This window comes from Armigeres subalbatus, chromosome 1 (assembly GCF_024139115.2).
Source record: "Armigeres subalbatus isolate Guangzhou_Male chromosome 1, GZ_Asu_2, whole genome shotgun sequence".
Classification (NCBI taxonomy): domain Eukaryota; kingdom Metazoa; phylum Arthropoda; class Insecta; order Diptera; family Culicidae; genus Armigeres; species Armigeres subalbatus.
Window position 1 is genome coordinate 89,575,189 of NC_085139.1, and position 18,969 is coordinate 89,594,157.

General features: G+C 38.9%; 1 protein-coding gene across 5 annotated transcripts in view; it reads right to left on the reverse strand.

Annotated features, from left to right (window-relative positions):
* Nucleotides 1-18,969, reverse strand: part of LOC134228155 (uncharacterized) — a 69,912-nt gene that overhangs the window by 12,022 nt on the left and 38,921 nt on the right. For all 5 annotated transcript variants that reach the window (XM_062709939.1, XM_062709961.1, XM_062709954.1 and 2 more), the window contains exon 3: nucleotides 1,948-3,507. In XM_062709939.1, coding sequence (XP_062565923.1) covers nucleotides 1,948-3,507 — 1,560 coding nt within the window. The remainder of the gene's footprint in view (nucleotides 1-1,947; nucleotides 3,508-18,969) is intronic.

Genomic DNA, 18,969 nt, shown 5'->3' on the forward strand with positions numbered 1-18,969 from the left:
GCTGGATGGAGACGTTCTACCGTTATGCCTTCGCTGGACCGGAGGCACAGAACGCAACGAGAGCAGTTCCCTAATTGTAAATTTGGAAGTCGCTGTGGGTCAAAATTACAACAAACGTTTTCCGCTCACGTCGCTTCTTGACAACCGCTATGAGGTCGGTGTACTTTGGCAACACGATGACATCCATCTACCAAACAATCAAGCGAAAGCTTTTCTCCGACATCAGCAACTGCAGAAGCGAAAGAAGAGAGACTCTAACTTGGCAGAAATATTAAAAGCAAAAATTGTTGATTAACTTTCCCAAGGGATATGCTAGAAAACTGACACCAGAAGAGATTGAACAACCGCATCCGCGCATCTGATATCTACCAATATTTCCGGTTATGAACCCCAACAAACCGGGAAAGATAAGACTGGTGTGAGATGCTGCAGTTCAAATAGCGCTACAGGAAGGAGATATGGCGGAGAAGGATATGGATATTGCATCTGAAATCGCCATAGAGAAAGTGCTCGCAATGAGGTGGTGTACGATGACGGACGAGTTTATGTTCAAAGTAGGATGGAACAGTTATAACGCACTGCAGCTAACAGGGCAACGCCCACCTACCAAACGAGAAATTCTTCGGTTCAGTGGGACGAATGTGTTCCTGACGATATATATAGGAAGTGGCAGTTATGGACAAAGGTACTACTCAACGTAGAAACTGTTCGCATTCCGCGCTGCTACAGCTCTTCAATAGATCTAAACAGCTGCACCGATATCCAACTCAACACGTTTGTCGATGCAAGCGAGAATGGGTTTGTGCAGTAGCCTTTCTTCGATTCGAATATAACGGATCCGTGAAGTGCTCAACTGTAGCCTCCAAAGCTAGAGTGGCTCCACAAAAGTTCCTCTCAATACCTCGGCTAGAACTCCAAGAAGCAGTTCTAGGTGCAAGGCTTGCACAGGCTTTATCGTCTTCGCTATCGCTCCGTATAACACAAAGGGTGTTTTGGACAGATTCCCGAGACGGGCTACACTGGATAAATTCGGACCACCGCAGCTATTCGCAACTTGTTGCGTTTCGTATAAACGAAATTCTTGAACCATCCGAACAAGAAGAATGGCGATGGGTTCCTATAAGACTAAATGCAGCGGATGATGGAACAAAGTGGAATGGAGTTCCAGATTTTTCACCGAAAAGCAGATGGTTTACTGGGCCAGACTTCATATGGTGCCCACGAACGAAATGGCCTGAAACCCCTTCAATACGCGCACCGACTGCTACAGAACTTCGGCCGCACTTATTGGTACACCGCACGGTGTTCAGCTCTTCGCTTATTCGGGTAGACAATTTCTCCAGCTGGAAGCATGTACACAACACTGTTGCTTTCGTCTTGTGTTATGTGTCCAATTTGCGTAAAAGGGCTAAACAGCAGCAAGTCAATTTAGAACCACTTTTTATGACGGAGCTTGGGGAGAAGCGTATCTATTCCGTAATACAAGTTTTTGGTATTTTAATGGATTTTTTAGCAATTTTCATCGGTTTTTTTTCGGTGTCTTTGAGAAATACGAATTTCTATTCGATATTATTTGGAATTTCTTTGGAAAACTCTATGGGAAATTTCCACGGAAAATTCTTATTATGCAGGAGAAATTCTTCTTAATTCCCAATTGAAATTCTGTTGCATTTCCAAGGGATTTTTTTTATATTTCAGGTTAAATCTTCTCAATTTCTACTGGAAATGATTTTTGCATGGCAAATCCTTTTTTAAGTGAAAATTGTTCCAAGAAGAAGAAAGCAAGAAATTTTTCCCATATTATGTATTTACAAAATTTATATTATTGATTAGTAAATTGAATATTGCATTTTTTCAAAGACAGATTCAATAAATTATGAGCAGACGTAAATTACTACGCTATCCCCAATAAATACTAATTCTTGGTTAGGATATTTTTTAACTCACCTCCATATCAAAGTCCACATCCACATCGTCTCCCTCGGGATCCTCCATCGATTCCGGTGTATTAATCAGAAAACTGTCCCCCTCCTGTTCGATCTCAATCTCCTCCTCGGCGTCCACGTCGTCCTCCTCCCCGTCCACCGCCTCGATGTCCGAATGGTCCTCCGTGTCGGCGTCGTCATTCTCGCCCTCGTCGCTTTCGCCGGTCGGTCCATGTTTCATCTCGCCCCGTTCTAACATCGGCAGATGCTCCGGATGCACCATCGCCCTCCGTATAGCCATCGGATCCTTGCGGGACCACTTTTGCACCTCCTCGTCCATTTTGGTTATCTTGGCCGGGTTCATCGCCCATAGGCAACCCTTCCGTTGGCCACCGTTCGTTACTGGTTTTTCGATCTTTTCGAAGCACTTGTTCAGCGACAGATTGTGCCGAACGGAATTCTTCCAACCGTTCGGAGCCGTCTTGAAGTAGGGGAAGTGTTCGCACATAAAGCTATAGATCTCTGACACCGGTAAGGATCCGGTATACGAATTTTTCAGTGCCATCGCTATCAGACACGAGTACGAATAAGCCGGCTTGGGGAAGCCACTGTCTCCCTGATGTTTAGAGTTTTTCGTCTTTTGCGTAACGGTTGTTACGGTGTTAGTAGTACCATTCGTCATCTGCATCATGTTTGTTGGTTTACCTCCATTTTGAGGTATGAAATTCCGGTTGAAGGTTTTCGTGGTAGTCCCGTTAATATTAATGATTTGAGTCTGGCCTTGTTGGATAGTAGTGGTTGCGCTGAGATGGCGCGCAGGGCTGGACGCGCGTTTCAGTCCATTTAAACCGTTGGTTCCATTTAGCGCAGTGATTTTCTGGACATTTTTGAGATTTTTAAATTGTACACCATTGGCAAAAGTTAGCCCTCCAATTCCTGCTGCTAGCTTGATGGTATTCCCCTTGCCCAATCCCATACCTAAACCGGAACCTGGACTCGATGCGCCATTTGGTGGTGGATGATTCCGAATGATGATCTTGTTACCTTCATCCTTCAGCATCTGACTCGAAAGATCTTTTCTGACCTGATCGATACCGTTTATTCGCTGAAGCTGGGTCAACCCAGTAACGATGGCGGATTTTTTCACCTCCTGTTGGACCACCATAGGGACCTTGATGGTGTTGGGCGAGAAGGTGAGGTGACTCTTTCGTTCTTTAGGACTAGGTAACGTCGGATCGTTCAGCGCACTGACCGTGGCGTTGAGGTTCACGTTCTGCTTGGGACTTTTCAGCAGCGACGTCTGGACGGATGTTATCACCGGCATCACGGAGTTGGGGTTCACGCAGGCTCCCACATCGGCGTAGATATCACTCGAGGGCCACTTGGTGGGGGCACCAGCGCCCCATCCACTAGCCGCATCATTCGAATTGGAATCCAGCTCCAGCGAGGGCAGGTCGAAGTTCATGAGGGAACTGAACTCGTTCACACCGCCGACGACGGTGGCCACCTCTGATTTGATGTCGATGTCCAGCATGTCCTGCATCGAGTCCGACACGTACAGGTCCATGATGGGTGTGGTGTCCTGGAAAAAGGAAGCAGAAAAAGAAAGATCAATATGAGCTGAGCATAAGTGATTGACTGATGGAGGGATAAACCACACCGGAACGCCAAAATTAACTGACAATTTTCGATTTCTTTTCGATTGCTTAAAATAACGAGGTTGTTTTACGTAAAATTAAGATTAACAAATCGAGTCTTTAATTTTTTAACAAGACACTTTTAGATTTCAAGAAAATTTCCGTATTTCTAACAATATTTAAAATTGATCATCAGAAATGTTCAAATCTCATACATTTCACTGCAATGTCAAAAGTTTACTCGGATCGCTTTCAAAATTCAAATATTGTATCTTAATCGTCAGCAGTATAGCTAAAACTACGGGCTTAAATTATTTTAATGGAGAAGAGGCAGCTAGGATACAAATAGCCCGTAGATCAGGAATACAATAAGTCAAATGAATAAGGGGTAAACTAATCAATGGACCGACTAGGGTCAACTGATCCAACTGACCCAACAGATAGAATAAGATTTAGTCAACTGACCGAACAGACATCCCAAGTAATTAAAAAATCTGTTATTATCCCAAGTAACTAAAAACTGCTTGACTGAGCTAATTAAGCAAAAACGTACTTTTAAAGGAACTTTTGGCTTACTTGGGATCATTCGGCTATTATAGACAATTCTACGAAGAAACATCATCAATGCACGCCAGAAATTCAGATTCAGCTGTTTCTTTCTATGCATAGACTCATCATTATCATTATGCTTTCTATCAGTACGGCACTGTCTCCCATTCGACTCACGTGACAAATGAACAAAAACAAAACATTCATTTGTTCAACTGATAAAAGATTGCTTCCATGTTCCATCCAACATGATCGAGTAGTTAAATGGTCTATCACTCACACCACATATGATGCAAATTTATTCAATGATTAATTGATTATAGAACCACCCTAGATCATGGAACTCACGGAACATTGAAAGTGTGCGTAGCAGATTTTTCCAAAATATAGAACCTCTCGCAAGGGAGTAAACGAGAAAGCATTACAAACATACACACTCTTATCACCGCAATGAATGAACACTGAAAGTAAAGTGACTACAAATAATCATCGAGAGAAACCATGCGGCCGCTGCGAGGGGTGGTTGATGACCAGAGAAGTGGCGGAAAAGTACAGTCCCGTCGTCATCGTTCGTCGCCCCTTTCACGCAACACAACACCGAGCATAAACTCCATGGGAACCGGCAGGCGCAACAAAGCAAGGCAGGAAAAAGAACTCCAGGGCGCGTATAATATAATAAACATAGGGTGAAGGCAGAATGTCGAGAGCGACTCGACGGCCATCTTTATGTTGCGGGATACGTTTTGTTTACAAACAAATTTTTGCTTGTATGAATGGGATCATTTACCATTTTTATTACACGTGACGATGTTTGTGAATAACATGGCCTGCAACATAATTTTTTGAAGATTTTTTACAAACTGAACTACCATAACACCTCCACCAACGGGTTTACCCACCTTGAAAGAACATTGCATTTGCGGTCCCATTCTCTCTTCCTGGGCCAGTACTCTGCCCGCCGGAGAGGGAGGATGACGACAACGGAATGGAAACACAAGACCCTCCAGTATGTTAGGTTAGGTAAACATAAAAAATGGTATTCGACGGCGGAGACGGTGCTGCTGCTGCTGCGAAATAAGCGCGCGCTCCGGTCTCTGGAAGGGAACACAACAAAAGTACAGTCCCGCCAAAAGTTGGCCTGCATGCGCTGAGCACCGGTGGACTCTTTTTAGCGTCTTCTTCGTGCAGCCAGGGGACTCTGGTCTGGACAGGCTGGGGAAGGAGACCGACGATGACGATGAACAAAATTCAATATTATGAACGAAGTGGGCGATGGAAAGCGATACTGGATGTGTCTCGGCAGCAAAAGTGGGGAGAAATGAAATTTCATTACGTTCGGCCGACGAAAAAAAGGCGCGAAATAGACTTTCGTCTGCAGTCGTCCAGAAGGAGGTAGTAGAATATGCACATATTCTATTTAAATGTTCATGAAATTCAATTTTATTCGACAAAAATGGATCGTGTGGATGGTACGCATCGCAGTAGCGAATTGCTTCCATGATTCCGATTCGCTCAGGAGCTCAGGAGCATTAATCTAATAAAATAGTTGGTTGAGCATTAGGGTGGCTCAAATTAGTATGGGAAATTTTTTTTTTCAATTTTTTGATGGGCCGCCCTCTTATTCGGTTCTATTTGATGCCCTGATGCTCTGGACAAAATTTCAGCCAAATCGGTCAACGTTTGGGCGGTGCTAAACTCGTTGGAAGTTTATATGCAGAAATATCCCAAAACAGTGAATTGCAGTTGGACGGCACAACTTACGATGAAGAACTATGATACTCACTCAGATCTTGAAGAATTTAATACAGAATGCTATGCAGAAAACCGCGAGAAGATTAGAGTTTGCCCGGCTAAGTTATTAGCATTTCTCTGAAGTGGGGTTTGAGCAAATTTCGTTTCTTTTACCATTGAAAAGAAATAAATTCACCCCTTCAACACTCCAGTAAAATACTAATATCTTTGCCTAAAAAACTCTAATCTTTTCGCGGTTTTCAGCATAACATTCTGTATTTAATTCTCCAAGAACTGAATGAGTATCATGGTTCTTGATCGTAAATTGTACCGTCTAACTGCAAATTACTGTTTTTGGATATTTCTGCATACATTTTTCCATATAAACTTCCAACGACTTTAGCACCGCTCAAACGTTGACCGATTTGGCTGAAATTTTGTCCAGAGCATCAGGGCATCAAATAGAACCGAATAAGAGGGCGGCCCATCAAAAAATTTGAAAAAGTGTTTTTTGAGCCACCCTATTGAGCATATTATCTTCTATCATGATGTACGATGCGTTGCTGGTTCAATATTAAAGGTAAATTTCAAATAATAAAAGTCTAAAATAGCGCTGTTAGATAGATATACCCCCTACCCACATTTGGGTAAACTTAATAGACATTTTGTTTGTTGCGAGAAAATCGGATGATTGAAACACACACACAGACAAATACACACACAAAGATAAACATACATACAGACAAATACGCACACACAGACATATACACAAACAAACACACACAGACAAATACACACACATACACACATACACACAGACAAACAAACACAAACACAGATACACACATACAACCTCCTATGATAACTTTGTTTGTGGAGTGAACATGTTGCCTTTACGTATAATGTGCTTTTACGAGAACGTGGAAAGCAAAAAACTTCAAATCCTAATGGCCTTCACATGGTTATATCAGTAAGTGGTGATTTGATAAATACACACCTACTTAGGAGTGTGATAGTAATCACAAACAATTTAAAAGCAAGTGCTGAACTTTCGCGATTTGGATTTGCTTACGTGCATTTCCACACCTCGTCAATATTTTTCACACTCGCTGAATGCCATTAGGCACAAGAAATTAATTCACACTTGCAAGTGTTTTGATTAGAAGAACCACATTGAACAATTCGATTCGGGAAAGCGTTGATGTACGATGAAAAAAATGACAATTTGAAGATTCTATGTTTTTATTTCCAGAAATCATGTCAGAAATATGTCTGAAATATGAAGTTTTTAATTGTTATTGTTCTTTGTTTAAACCAAACTAAAACCTCCTAATAAGGGTATTTGTTCTTTTATTAATAACATGCTTCTTTTTCATTCCTGCCTGATTGTCGACAGCGTTGATACATATATACCCGGCTTATATTATATTTATATCAATTACATTTACAAAAGAGGCTACTTAAATGGAACCTTCTAAGAGTATTTTTTTTACTTCGCTCAAAATTACGTTTTGGCCAATTAAAACTTTTAATTCGCAAATTCATCAATTTCACATTTAGAATTTTAAGAATTTCATTTTTCATATATGGGAAAAGACGGCTTTGGCAGGTTTTGTTCTATTATTGGCAGGGGGTTTTTTTTCGACCGAATTTTATGAAATTTGGCCACAATATTCTTTGATATACAAAGAATGTTTAGGCCAAATTTGAGCATAATCCGTCATTCCCCCTATTAAAGAAATTTCTTAAATCTATTTATTTATTTTTGAATTATCAACATGTTACAGGTTGCAAATTTCCATTCATTGCTGAAATAAATTGTTTTTTTTTTCTAATTTTTTGGCCTATTTTTTATTTTCCGTGTAAAAGTTAGAGAAGCCTTTTTGAAAGTATCATATACCAATATGACCTCGTATTGTATTAAGATAGCTATGGAAAAATACTAAACTACAAGTATTTCACTCTTCAAAGGTATACGAACAAAACACGGAGGAACAAAAATTACTGAATTTTCATTTTTTCATATTTTTTTAAATATTATGTAGAATTTTAAAGGGAGGAAGAGGGTGAAATGAGCTTCCCTCAAATTACGCAACTTCTTACGGACCGGGTTTCTCCAGTTCCAGCAAACACTGACCAGATTCTACAAGTTCTAGCAACCAACATTAGTAAATTTACATTCGATCCGGACAACGGTATTACGTTTGAAAAGTGGTTTTTCCGATACACGGAGCTTTATGAGAGTGGGCGCCAGAAAGTTGAACGATGCTGCCAAGGTTTATCAACTCCTCAGGAAACTGGACAATCCATCCCCAAGATATGTCAATAGCATTTTTCCGAAGCTTACTGAAGTTGTGCAGTTTGCTGTCACCATCACGCTACTCAAGTTTTTGGTTCACAATCATCAATTTTCCATAGACGACAGAAACAGAGAAACAGACGTCACTTAGAACAAAAGACAATCAAAATCATCATCAGCGAAACATCTTATAAAAATTGTGTAATCTACCAGATAATCAACCCCCCCCTCCTAATGTGGTTCAAGTTTCTACAAAATAACGATTTGTAGAGATGTCACAACGACCAATTCATGTGTCTGATATTTGAAAGCGGATTGAAGCTCCTCGTTACGTAGAAATCGGGTGCCCGGCTTCTTTCCCGTATTGTAGGTGAAATGGAGAAAAAATCTATAACTCTCCAAACGCTCATTGACCGTGTTCCAACGATTTAGTCAACCTGAAAGCGGACACCGCGATGATCGAGCAACCATCAAACTCAAAAGCATCAGTTTCCTGCAGTTTCGGAGAAGAAAAGCGGTAAGTCTCAGCATCATTCGATGGAGGCCGAAGTCAAGGCTCCTGAACATATTGGTAAATACGGCGACACAAATAAGTGAAAGGAAATTCCTGACAACCACTACCAATAGAGTTCTCTTCACTTGGAATCAACCTGGAAGATGATCAAGAAACCAAGAGTCAAGCAGCCAAGAGGAATAGACGCTGTGAATGCAATCTGGTGCACCTTTAGGTCTCGTTGGTGAGTACCAGTGCTCAAGGACAACACAAATGTTGTATTACATTTGCTCTGGTATTCAATGTCATGGGTATAGAATGGATTGATCTTTTCAACTTTTCAATTTTAATTCCATTTGATCCTATCTGCAACCTTATTGGATCTTCAAGCAAGCCAGAAGCTTCAAACATTGTTATTAAGTTTTTGAATTGCAGCAAACCACCACCCTTTGCTAAACTCCAGAGCAGGCATTGGAAGCGTGAGTGAAGCGGACGAGCATTGATCTAATTCAATCATAGCATCCTACGCTTGTTAGTGAACAGCTTTGCTCAGATGCATACCAAACAAAGGTTATGAGCAATCGTTGCTCCGTAACAGAGTGTCGTCTCACATTTGAGAATAAAACTCCTTGACTTTCCAGATTTCTAGATCATTTCCCGAAAAATTACAGGTATGAAAAATGGGTTTTTCAATTATCAGAAGCATGTGCAAATCTCTGCATGTATGAATCCTTGAAGGACTTGTTTTCCTAAGTTACTAGAAGCCTTATCTCTTCTAGGACCAGAACATTAAGGATTTGTATTAAATCGTAGGTAATTTTGGTTGTACACAAAGATAATTTAAGTAAATGCGCAGAACTCCTGAAAAGTTATCATAATTCAGCATTACTCACATCTTGAAAAAATTGGCTCCAATTAATGTTAAAACTTTCTGGTGCCCTCATCCACCATCGGGAATACTAACGGTCTCCTTGGAGTCGCAATAGACCTCCAAAACTACTGACGGAATTGAAAACTTGTAGGCATTATCTTTCTGGAACTTAATTTTTAATTTAAACTTATAATTTTTTTTTCAAACAATCAAGGGAGCTTCTAGAAATGCTTCTAATTCTGTTAAAAAAAGGAAAGGTATTTTCATGGACATCGAGAAACCTCCATCGGCTTTCAAGTATACTTAGGGAGTAAGAATTCGTATTCACTCTTTGGTCCCATGGTCCCATAGAAAAATATCCAAAAAAAAAATGTTCGTTTTTGTGAAGAAGTGACATAGGGTTACTGCTCCTGGCCTTCATCTCATAGCTCCGATATTGGTCTCACGGATTACAAAGCAATGAGAAGGTATTTTGTTTGTTTATTATTTTTGTGGGGGCCCTCCTTAGCCGTGCGGTAAGACGCGCGGCTAGAAAGCAAGACCATGCTGAGGGTGGCTGGGTTCGATTCCCGGTGCCGGTCTAGGCAATTTTCGGATTGGAAATTGTCTCGACTTCCCTGGGCATAAAAGTATCATCGTGTTAGCCATATGATATACGAATGCAAAAATGGTAACTTGGCTTAGAAACCTCGCAGTTAATAACTGTGGAAGTGCTTAATGTACACTAAGCTGCGAGGCGGCTCTGTCCCAGTGTGGGGATGTAACGCCAATAAAAAGAAGAAGATTATTTTTGTGATTTTTTCAGCAGTGAGTATGCATGCTAGCAAAAAGAAGCGACGAAATTGGTGCGGAATTTCTTTGTTTCGCGATGAGATGAATATATGTAAAGTGAGATGGAAAACGGAACACTTCCCCTAACAAGTCTCAAATGCTGAGGGAAGCTACACCTACTCCATTTATTTCACCGATTTTTAGTTGTTTGCCAAGATGAATCAATCATTTTGGAATTCCAGCAAAGTTTTATAAAAAGTTCAACTACTATCAACTTGATGTCAAGACATGTCTTTGTCTAGTATACCATACAATTTACCAAGTTTTTGTAGTGGAGCTTTTGAAAAAATCTACTGAACATCCATCGAAGTGCTTCATGGTAAAAACTAACGAGAGAGCTCCTCAAAACTTGGATTTTTTTATATCTTTATTAAAGTAACTACCGCTTCTGCTTTATAAGCAGAAGGTCGTGGGTTCAACTCCTGGCTTGTCCCCTTTCTACCTTGCATTTTTTCTCAGTTCTTTCTGTGTTTCACGTTCTACCAAAACGTTAGAACAAATCTCGACTATTGGGGCGTTGATTCGAGTAACATTTTTACTGTCATAAGACGAGTTTAATACAATTCCATTTAATTTCACCACCTCGTATTACTTTTACATATACGTATTTCGACCTCAATTGTAAGGTCGTCTTCAGTGTCTCGTACTTGATTCGACTTGGTCAACTAAGTCTAGTCAAGTACGAGACAGTGGTGGTGGAATTGTATGGAATTGTACTCATCTCGTCTTATGACAGTGAAAACATTCCACTAAAAAGAGCTAAATAATTTTCTTGAACATTTCTAGTTTTATAACGCTCTATTTACTCTACAAGAGTGATAAGTCTCCAATCAATATCTGTGGTAACGGATTGAAGTGATGCTACTCCCATACAATAGTCCAGGCTTGTATCACCTACGAATTTGTTTCAAAATTCTCAATGCTAATGCTAATGCTAAAATACCCCAAACATCAACCAGAATATTTCCTGATAAAATTGTTTTATAAACATCAAAAGCAGCGAATGTAAAACTGAAACATTGCCATTGACAACAACATTGTTTTCCTTTTGATTCTGAGTGTGGTTATGGAGTATCGAGTAACGATTAATTAAGACCATCGGCACCTACGTACTATATGATGCCGAGAGGATCGATCAATGACTTTATATGACTAGAAGTTCACGAAATGTTTTTGGAACATTACCTACAGAATCTTGTTTGGAGATTATGCAATAGAATGCCGTAATAGGCACACAAAGATTATTTTCGGCGTTTTCTTCTATCAAGCTTTTAAAATATCTATTTGTTAATTGTAGGTTGAACATTTTTGTTTATTGTTTGTTGTACAATTCTGAACTATGACCCATTCCAGCCATTTGATTCAGCTTCGAGTGCATTCACTAGATCATTTTCAAAAATTTGGGCGTTAAATTTTCATCGAAAGGTAATGTAATATGTTATGTTTTTCATTATAATTGGTTACATCACATTTCCTATACCATAAGTACATCAACATAATTATATTAAGACTGACTCTCGCGATTGATGATTAAGTATTTGAACATACTTTTAGAACCTCTTTTGTTGGGTGCCATGTACCATGACTTTAACACTACTGATAATGAAACTGCAGCAAATTCAAAACGACTCCGACAAAAAACGACTCAAACTAAGTAATCTAAAATATGGAAAAGGGGTTCTCATAAAAACTTTTTGTATCAGGCCTCAACAGTGACCATTTGAGCAACGAGGGTTTGGAACCTTTGTTATTTTTCTAAAATAGAGATTAATAAAAACAAACTCGATGCGTGGTCCCGTAGCGTAGTTGGCTACACTAGACTGGCCCAGATTAGTATGGGAAGAAAAAAATGTTGTCCAATTCCACGGGGCACCCCCCAGAATTGTGTCTTTGGGTGAGAAAATCAATCTCTGGAAATTTCAGCTCAATCGCTTGTTGCATAAGCTGGCGCATTTGATTTGAAGTTTGTATGGGGATTTCAGCCAAAATGTATAGGAAAATACACCTCCGTCACTCATTCGATCTGGAAATTGGTTCTGATTGCTCGATTGACCTCAGAATTGCCAAAACGGCAGTTGGTATGCTACAGAACAATTTCACAGAACATTGCATGATGATTAAATGAACTTTTATATAGTTTTCGGCTGATTTATTAGGAGCCGATTTGTGTATTTTTCGATTTTTTTATCGAATCGCATTAGCCGAAACCTATATAAAAGTTCATTTAATCATCATACAATGTTCTGTGAAATTGTTCTGTAGCATACCAACTGCCGTTTTGGCAATTCTGAGGTCAATCGAGCAATCAGAACCAATTTCCAGATCGAATGAGTGACGGAGGTGTATTTTCCTATACATTTTGGCTGAAATCCCCATACAAACTTCAAATCAAATGCGCCAGCTTATGCAACAAGCGATTGAGCTGAAATTTTCAGAGATTTATTTTCTCACCCAAAGACACAATCCGGGGGGGGGGGGGGGGGGGTTGCCCCGTGGAATTAGACAACTTTTTGTTTCCTGGGTCAGTCTAGGCTACACGTTTGCCTTACAAGCAAATGGTAATGGGTTCGATTCCCAGAGCCCCTCCACCAAATCCTCGTCAGTCGCCGATGCGCAGCCTTATGCGATGGGGTGTATTGGGGAGCGTCCTTACCGTTACGACAGCCTGATGACGACTGACAAATTGTTCCAAGGACCCGGATAAATGGCAACAAAAAACAATGCAACGATCATATTGGATTTTCGACACGGACGAATGGACACAATGGAATCACGGTGAGATGGACAAGCAACGACAACAACAATGAATAATAGAAAAAAATAGATTCTGTGTGGATTCCGGCTGCAGAAAACCACAGTAGAAGGCACACAGTAGCGGTTAAGTAACACATAGTGCCTACCAATGAAAGAAAAAAAAAAACAAACTCTACTACTCCCTGACTTTCCCTGACATTTCAGGGTTTTTTCAGGTAGTCACAACAAGGAGCAACTGAGTTCGCCAAGCCAAACTTGGTATGGTATCCATGGAAGCTACGACTTGAGCATTCCTTTCAAGCTTGTTCTAAGGCTTTGTGCACAAGTTACGTAACGCTTGAGGGGGAGGGGGGTTGAGCAACAGTAATTCATTGTGACACAGGGGACGGGGAGTTTATGAATCGTTACGTGAAAAAGAAATATAAATAGTAGTCTCAGTGAGCGTTACGTTATTAAAGGAGGGGGGTCTGGTTAGGCGTTACTGGTTGTTCAATATCCCGATTTTGAGGGGGTTCAATATCCCGATTTTTTGCGTTACGTAATTTGTGCACAAAGCCGAATAGAATAAAACTAAAACATCAAAACGCATAAGGTGTACTGCTTTATTCACTCTGTTTCCGAAAAGCTGGGATGGAGGAATTCCATACTCATAGCGGACTAAATTTTCTTAACGTCTGAAAAGATTTTTCCAACAGCGTATAGTAACACCGCTCATTATTAGGTTACCAAGTGATTTGCTTCGCTCAGTTGTCTCCCAATGATGAACGATGAAGATCTTCAATCTTTGAAACAACGAACGCCAAATTTCAACGAACTAGAAAGCGTCATAGATTAGGCCTTAGTAGCCCGATCAGTAGATAGTAACAGATTTCTATCAGAACTTGTTATTCTGTTACAGCAGTTTATTATAACAGCGATTGTTATAAAACATGTACCATTAGTAGTTAAAATAACAAAAATTGTAACAAAATCTTTTCTAGTTTTAACAAAAATATTACTAAATATGTTAATATTTGAACAAAAATATAACTCGATGTGTTACATAAAAAGTGGTGAAAATTGCTTGTACTATATCAAATTATGTTATTGGCAATATGATAATCCCTTAATGTAGGCAATTAACTTTGTCCAGCTGGCTCAAGTTTGAATGTAGGTTCAAGTTATACTGAAGGTGGTACCTTCGTTTTTTTCCAATTCCTATCTACCAAAAATGTAGGCAATTTTTTTTTCGGTTGGAATAAACTTAACACACTATGTTATAATCATGTTATGACGATAATGAAATTTTCTTTCCTCCATCTTTGACAGAGAATTTATAACAAAATTATTACAAGTATTGTTATTTGTAACACATATTGATATAATTGTGATAAAATTTTGTTATGACTAACTGGTCGGGAGAGCATCACGATAGCATGAATTTAGTCGGGTTATACTCATGATCTGATTTTTTGAACAACGGCAACAAGGCGTATATTTTCAAGTTGAAGTTGATGACGATTCCAAAAATTAACTGACTATCAGCATGCGTAGAGGATTGTCCCAGATTAAAAAATATATATAAAAAGTGTGTTTAACCTTTCTACCATTACCATAACCGACGCACGAGCCTGCATACCTATCATCTCAACTCAAAGAACTAGATAAACAATGTGTATGCTCCAAGATAATATCACTTCAAGATCTCAAACGTTTGCTTACTTATTTTCGCACTCTTGACTACAGCAGAAACTAAAATATTGTCATGGAAATTCGAGCAATATGCACTAACTTAATTTTTGAATTATTTTTTAAGCAATCTCAGTTATTTGTTATCCAAATTAATGCCATATGCATAAACATTGTAATGTGCACGCACAAGGTATACACAAACTTCAAAAAGTGTAAGAAGGATTCCATTCACTGTAGGTGGATTTTATCGGGTTTTAACTTTAAATTAGGTTCAACGCTGCTTGTATTTTCTATTTTCATCTTCTCCATTTTCTTTTTCTTTTTTCCTTCTTCTTCATTTTCTTTTTCTTTTTTCCTTCTTCTCCTCTCTTATGAATGGAAAATTTTTTCTCCTGTTTGGGATATCTTTTTTTTACATAACCATAACCAAAAATTGATTAACCCATAATAGGAACGCATGCATCTGTTGTGGCACTATTCCTAATTTTGGTTCCCAATTTGGCAAATCCCATTGTTTTCCTATGGAATTGGCCAAATTGGGACCACTAGTGCGACAACTCGTCAACGTAAACGTGCGACAACGTCAAAAATTAAACAAAATCAATTTTTACAATTATTCTTTGCTTGTTGTGGAGGAGATCGAAGGTGTTATTGTATCCTTTGAATATGCTTTATTGTTCTATATATTCTGAATACGGTGTTGATATTGTGACTAATACCACCAAATGGTCCGGAATATTTATTTGAAACAATGGCAGGCCATGTATGAATAAGAACACCAGCTCCATACTTTTGGTAAGAAAAAAATGTTTGCTGAAAAACCCTTGTGATCGCGATAAAATGGATGCTCCGAAATTTCCAAAGGATCACTCGGTAGCCATGAAGCTCCATGTATAAACCACAATGTCATACTCAGAATGTCGGACAATAACCCGGTAAAACTAGTTCTCGAAAGCAATCTGACAGGTGCACAGCGATCAGTGGAAGACGGAGATGGAAAACGGATTTGCGGAGATGAAAGGAGACGGATTTTATGTACTGCAGAGGGCACTCTGGTCATAGTTTGAATAAATGAGATAAAATAATTTCCATTCTCAAAATATCACAGCAAATGGTGCAAAAAAACTAAGCAGAACTTTTACTGGAAATTCGGAAAAGTTTCCCGCAAAAATCTAAAGAATTAGATTTGAAATCTGGAAAATACGTCAGTTCAAATCCTGAGTAAACTTTAAAAAAAAAATTGAATGAACTTCCCGTGGAATTTCTTAAGAATTTGGGCGCACATTCCCAAAAAAAAATCCGAGGGAATTCTGAATAATTTCCCATGAAAATGTATTAAAAATATCCGTGCCAATTTTATACAACTTTTTGTGGAAACTACAAATAATTTCCTTTGGAAGTTTCAATGAATTTCTTGTGAAAGTTCCTACGGATTTCCCATTTAAATTTAAAGAATTTCATGTTGATTTTTTTCTCACAGGAAAAGATCGTTTGGCCGAAGGCCACAAGGTTGAAAGTTGTTTGACTGAATATATTTCATTTGGCCGAACAAACCATTGGACCGAAACTCGTCTGCCCAAAAATCAATTGGATAAAATAGACATATGACCGATAATGCCGTTCGGCCAATCAGGACATTTGACCGAAAAAATCGTCTGGTCGAATAGGTTATTTAGCCAAAAATGCCGTTCGGCCGAAACGGTCGTTTGGCAGAAAGGGCCATTTAGCCGAACAAGGGGACATTTTTTGGCCATATGACCTATTCAGCAAATGACATTTTTGACCAAACAACTATTTCGACAAACTTCGGCCATTTCCGGACAAATGATCTGTTAGGGGCAAGGATGTTATCGATCATTGATAATCATGCTTCGATCATTTAGTAGTTTGTCAAGAGCTCTTTCCAGAAGCTGAATTCAAAAAAATGTGTTTTATGGAGGACTTGTAGTGCTAAGGTTGTTCTACAACTCTACCCAATGGTTCTTTGTTTGAATTTTACTAATAACGGAGTTAAAGCGTTATTTGCAGTATCTTATACTAAATGATAACAAAATTTCAATAATTTAGTTGAAGTTACTGCAACTAGTGCTATAACTCCGTTATTGATGGAATTTAAACAAATAACCATTAGGCAGAGTTGTAGAAAGACCTTCGCACTGGAAGTCCTCCATACAACACATTTTAATATTCAGCTTCTGGAATAAGTTATTGACAAACTACTAAATGATCGAAGCCAGATTACTAAATGATCGATAACATCGTTGGTTATGGGCAAACAACTTCTTCGGCCAACTTATCAGATCGGCCGTATGACCACTTCGTCAGTATGTCGCTTTCAGCCAAATGACATTTTCGGTCAAATCATTCTCGACTGTATAACTTTATAACCAAATGGAAGTCGGTAGATGACTCTCGTGTTAACATGTTATTCGGCCAAGTAGTTTTTGAAAAAAACGTAATTTCACGAAATGACTTTCGGTCAAACTACGGGAAGCACCGAAAGGCTACAAACCAACATGGCCGAAAATGTTATTTGACTGAAAAACAACTGATCGTTTGGCCAAACGGGTCGACATTTTTGGCTGTATTACATACAGTTAATGCGGCCAAATTACCAGTTCGGTCGTACCGTCAAACCATTTTCGACCTAATAACCGTTTCGGCTAGATGGCATTCGGCTTAACGTGTTATGCGCTCAAGTGGCATTCGGCCCAATGGCGTTCCACCAAGTAACCTTCGGAAAACGACCATTCGTCTTTTAAAAATTTCACGTTGTATTTTCAAAGAATGACTTATAAAAGATAAGAACACCGTCTTCGACCAGAGGTCGTACAGACTGAACACTTAACACCTAGACAACGGACAGGACACATAACACATAACACTTTTCGATCACGAAAAGTTTTCTCCTTACCGGGGCGGGAATCGAACCCACGCACTATAGCTCATGTGTCTAGACTTATGGAAAATAAAAAGAATTTCCCGTAGAAATAAAATAAAAATCCAAACACAAACATTCTGTTGAAATATAGTCAGAAAAAGTTTTCAGGAAACTTAAATATTTCACATAGAAATTCTGAAAACCAGTCAGTGGAAATTCCGGAAAATTATTCGTGGAAATTCCGAGCAATTTTCCATACAAATTTTAAAAAAATTGTGATTTTCCTATGGAAGGATTTTCTGATATAAATTCTTAACAATTTTCTGTTGAAATCTACACTTAGAACAATTTGTCGCAAAAATCATTTCCTTTGCATTCTCGCAGGTTTTTGCTTTGAAATTGTAAAGGATTTCTTGTGAAAATTTCAAAGAATGTCCCGTGAATACTAGGGTAAAGTGCCCAATAGTGGACCCTCCAGCCATTTTTGCATAATTACAGCACAATGTAAACATTTTGCTATGAAATTCCATCGGGAGAAGCTGCCTTACACTCCTATGATTTGACTACATGCATTGGAAATGCTATGGAAAGTAAAATTAGATGATTTTTTACAATTCTATAAAAAATAAACACATAAGTGTCCATTATAGGAATATGTTGGGGGGTCCATAATAGGAAAGAAGAACGTCCCGAAACGGAACATAAAAATCAAATGAAGTGTCGACTAAAGGGAAGCAATAACCTATTATGGACCCCCAGGGTTCTACTATAGGGCGAATTCAGTCAGACTTTAAAATGTTAATTTCAACGAATAACGTCGAGTATTTGAGTGTTTTATGTATGTATCGTAAAGATGAGATGCAGAGCTTGATATTAGATATCACGCAAAATTAATATTTTGAAAATTTCCACTCCTTATGCCAGCAAGAGCAAAATTTCGCTACTAGGGGGTCCACTATTGGGTATTTTACCCTAGTTGCCCGCGGAAATTCCGAAGAATATCAGAAACATTTTCCGTGAAAATTTCAAATAATTTCAATTAGAAATACAATTTTTTTTAGGTAATTCCAAACATTTACCTACCTTGGAAACTACAAAGAGATTTTGAAGAATCCCCGTAAAAAATTCGGAATTTCAAATAACTTGAAGGAATTTTGCGAGGATTAGATTTTTTCCGGCGAAAATAAAAAGAATCTCCCGTTAATGTCTTAAAATTATCCTAAAAAAAAACGAACGAAAGAACGAACGTAATAAAAAAAATCGCCACGCCGATGCACGCCGCCACCAACCAAAATTATGACAGACGCCGCCGCCGAATTTCGGATAC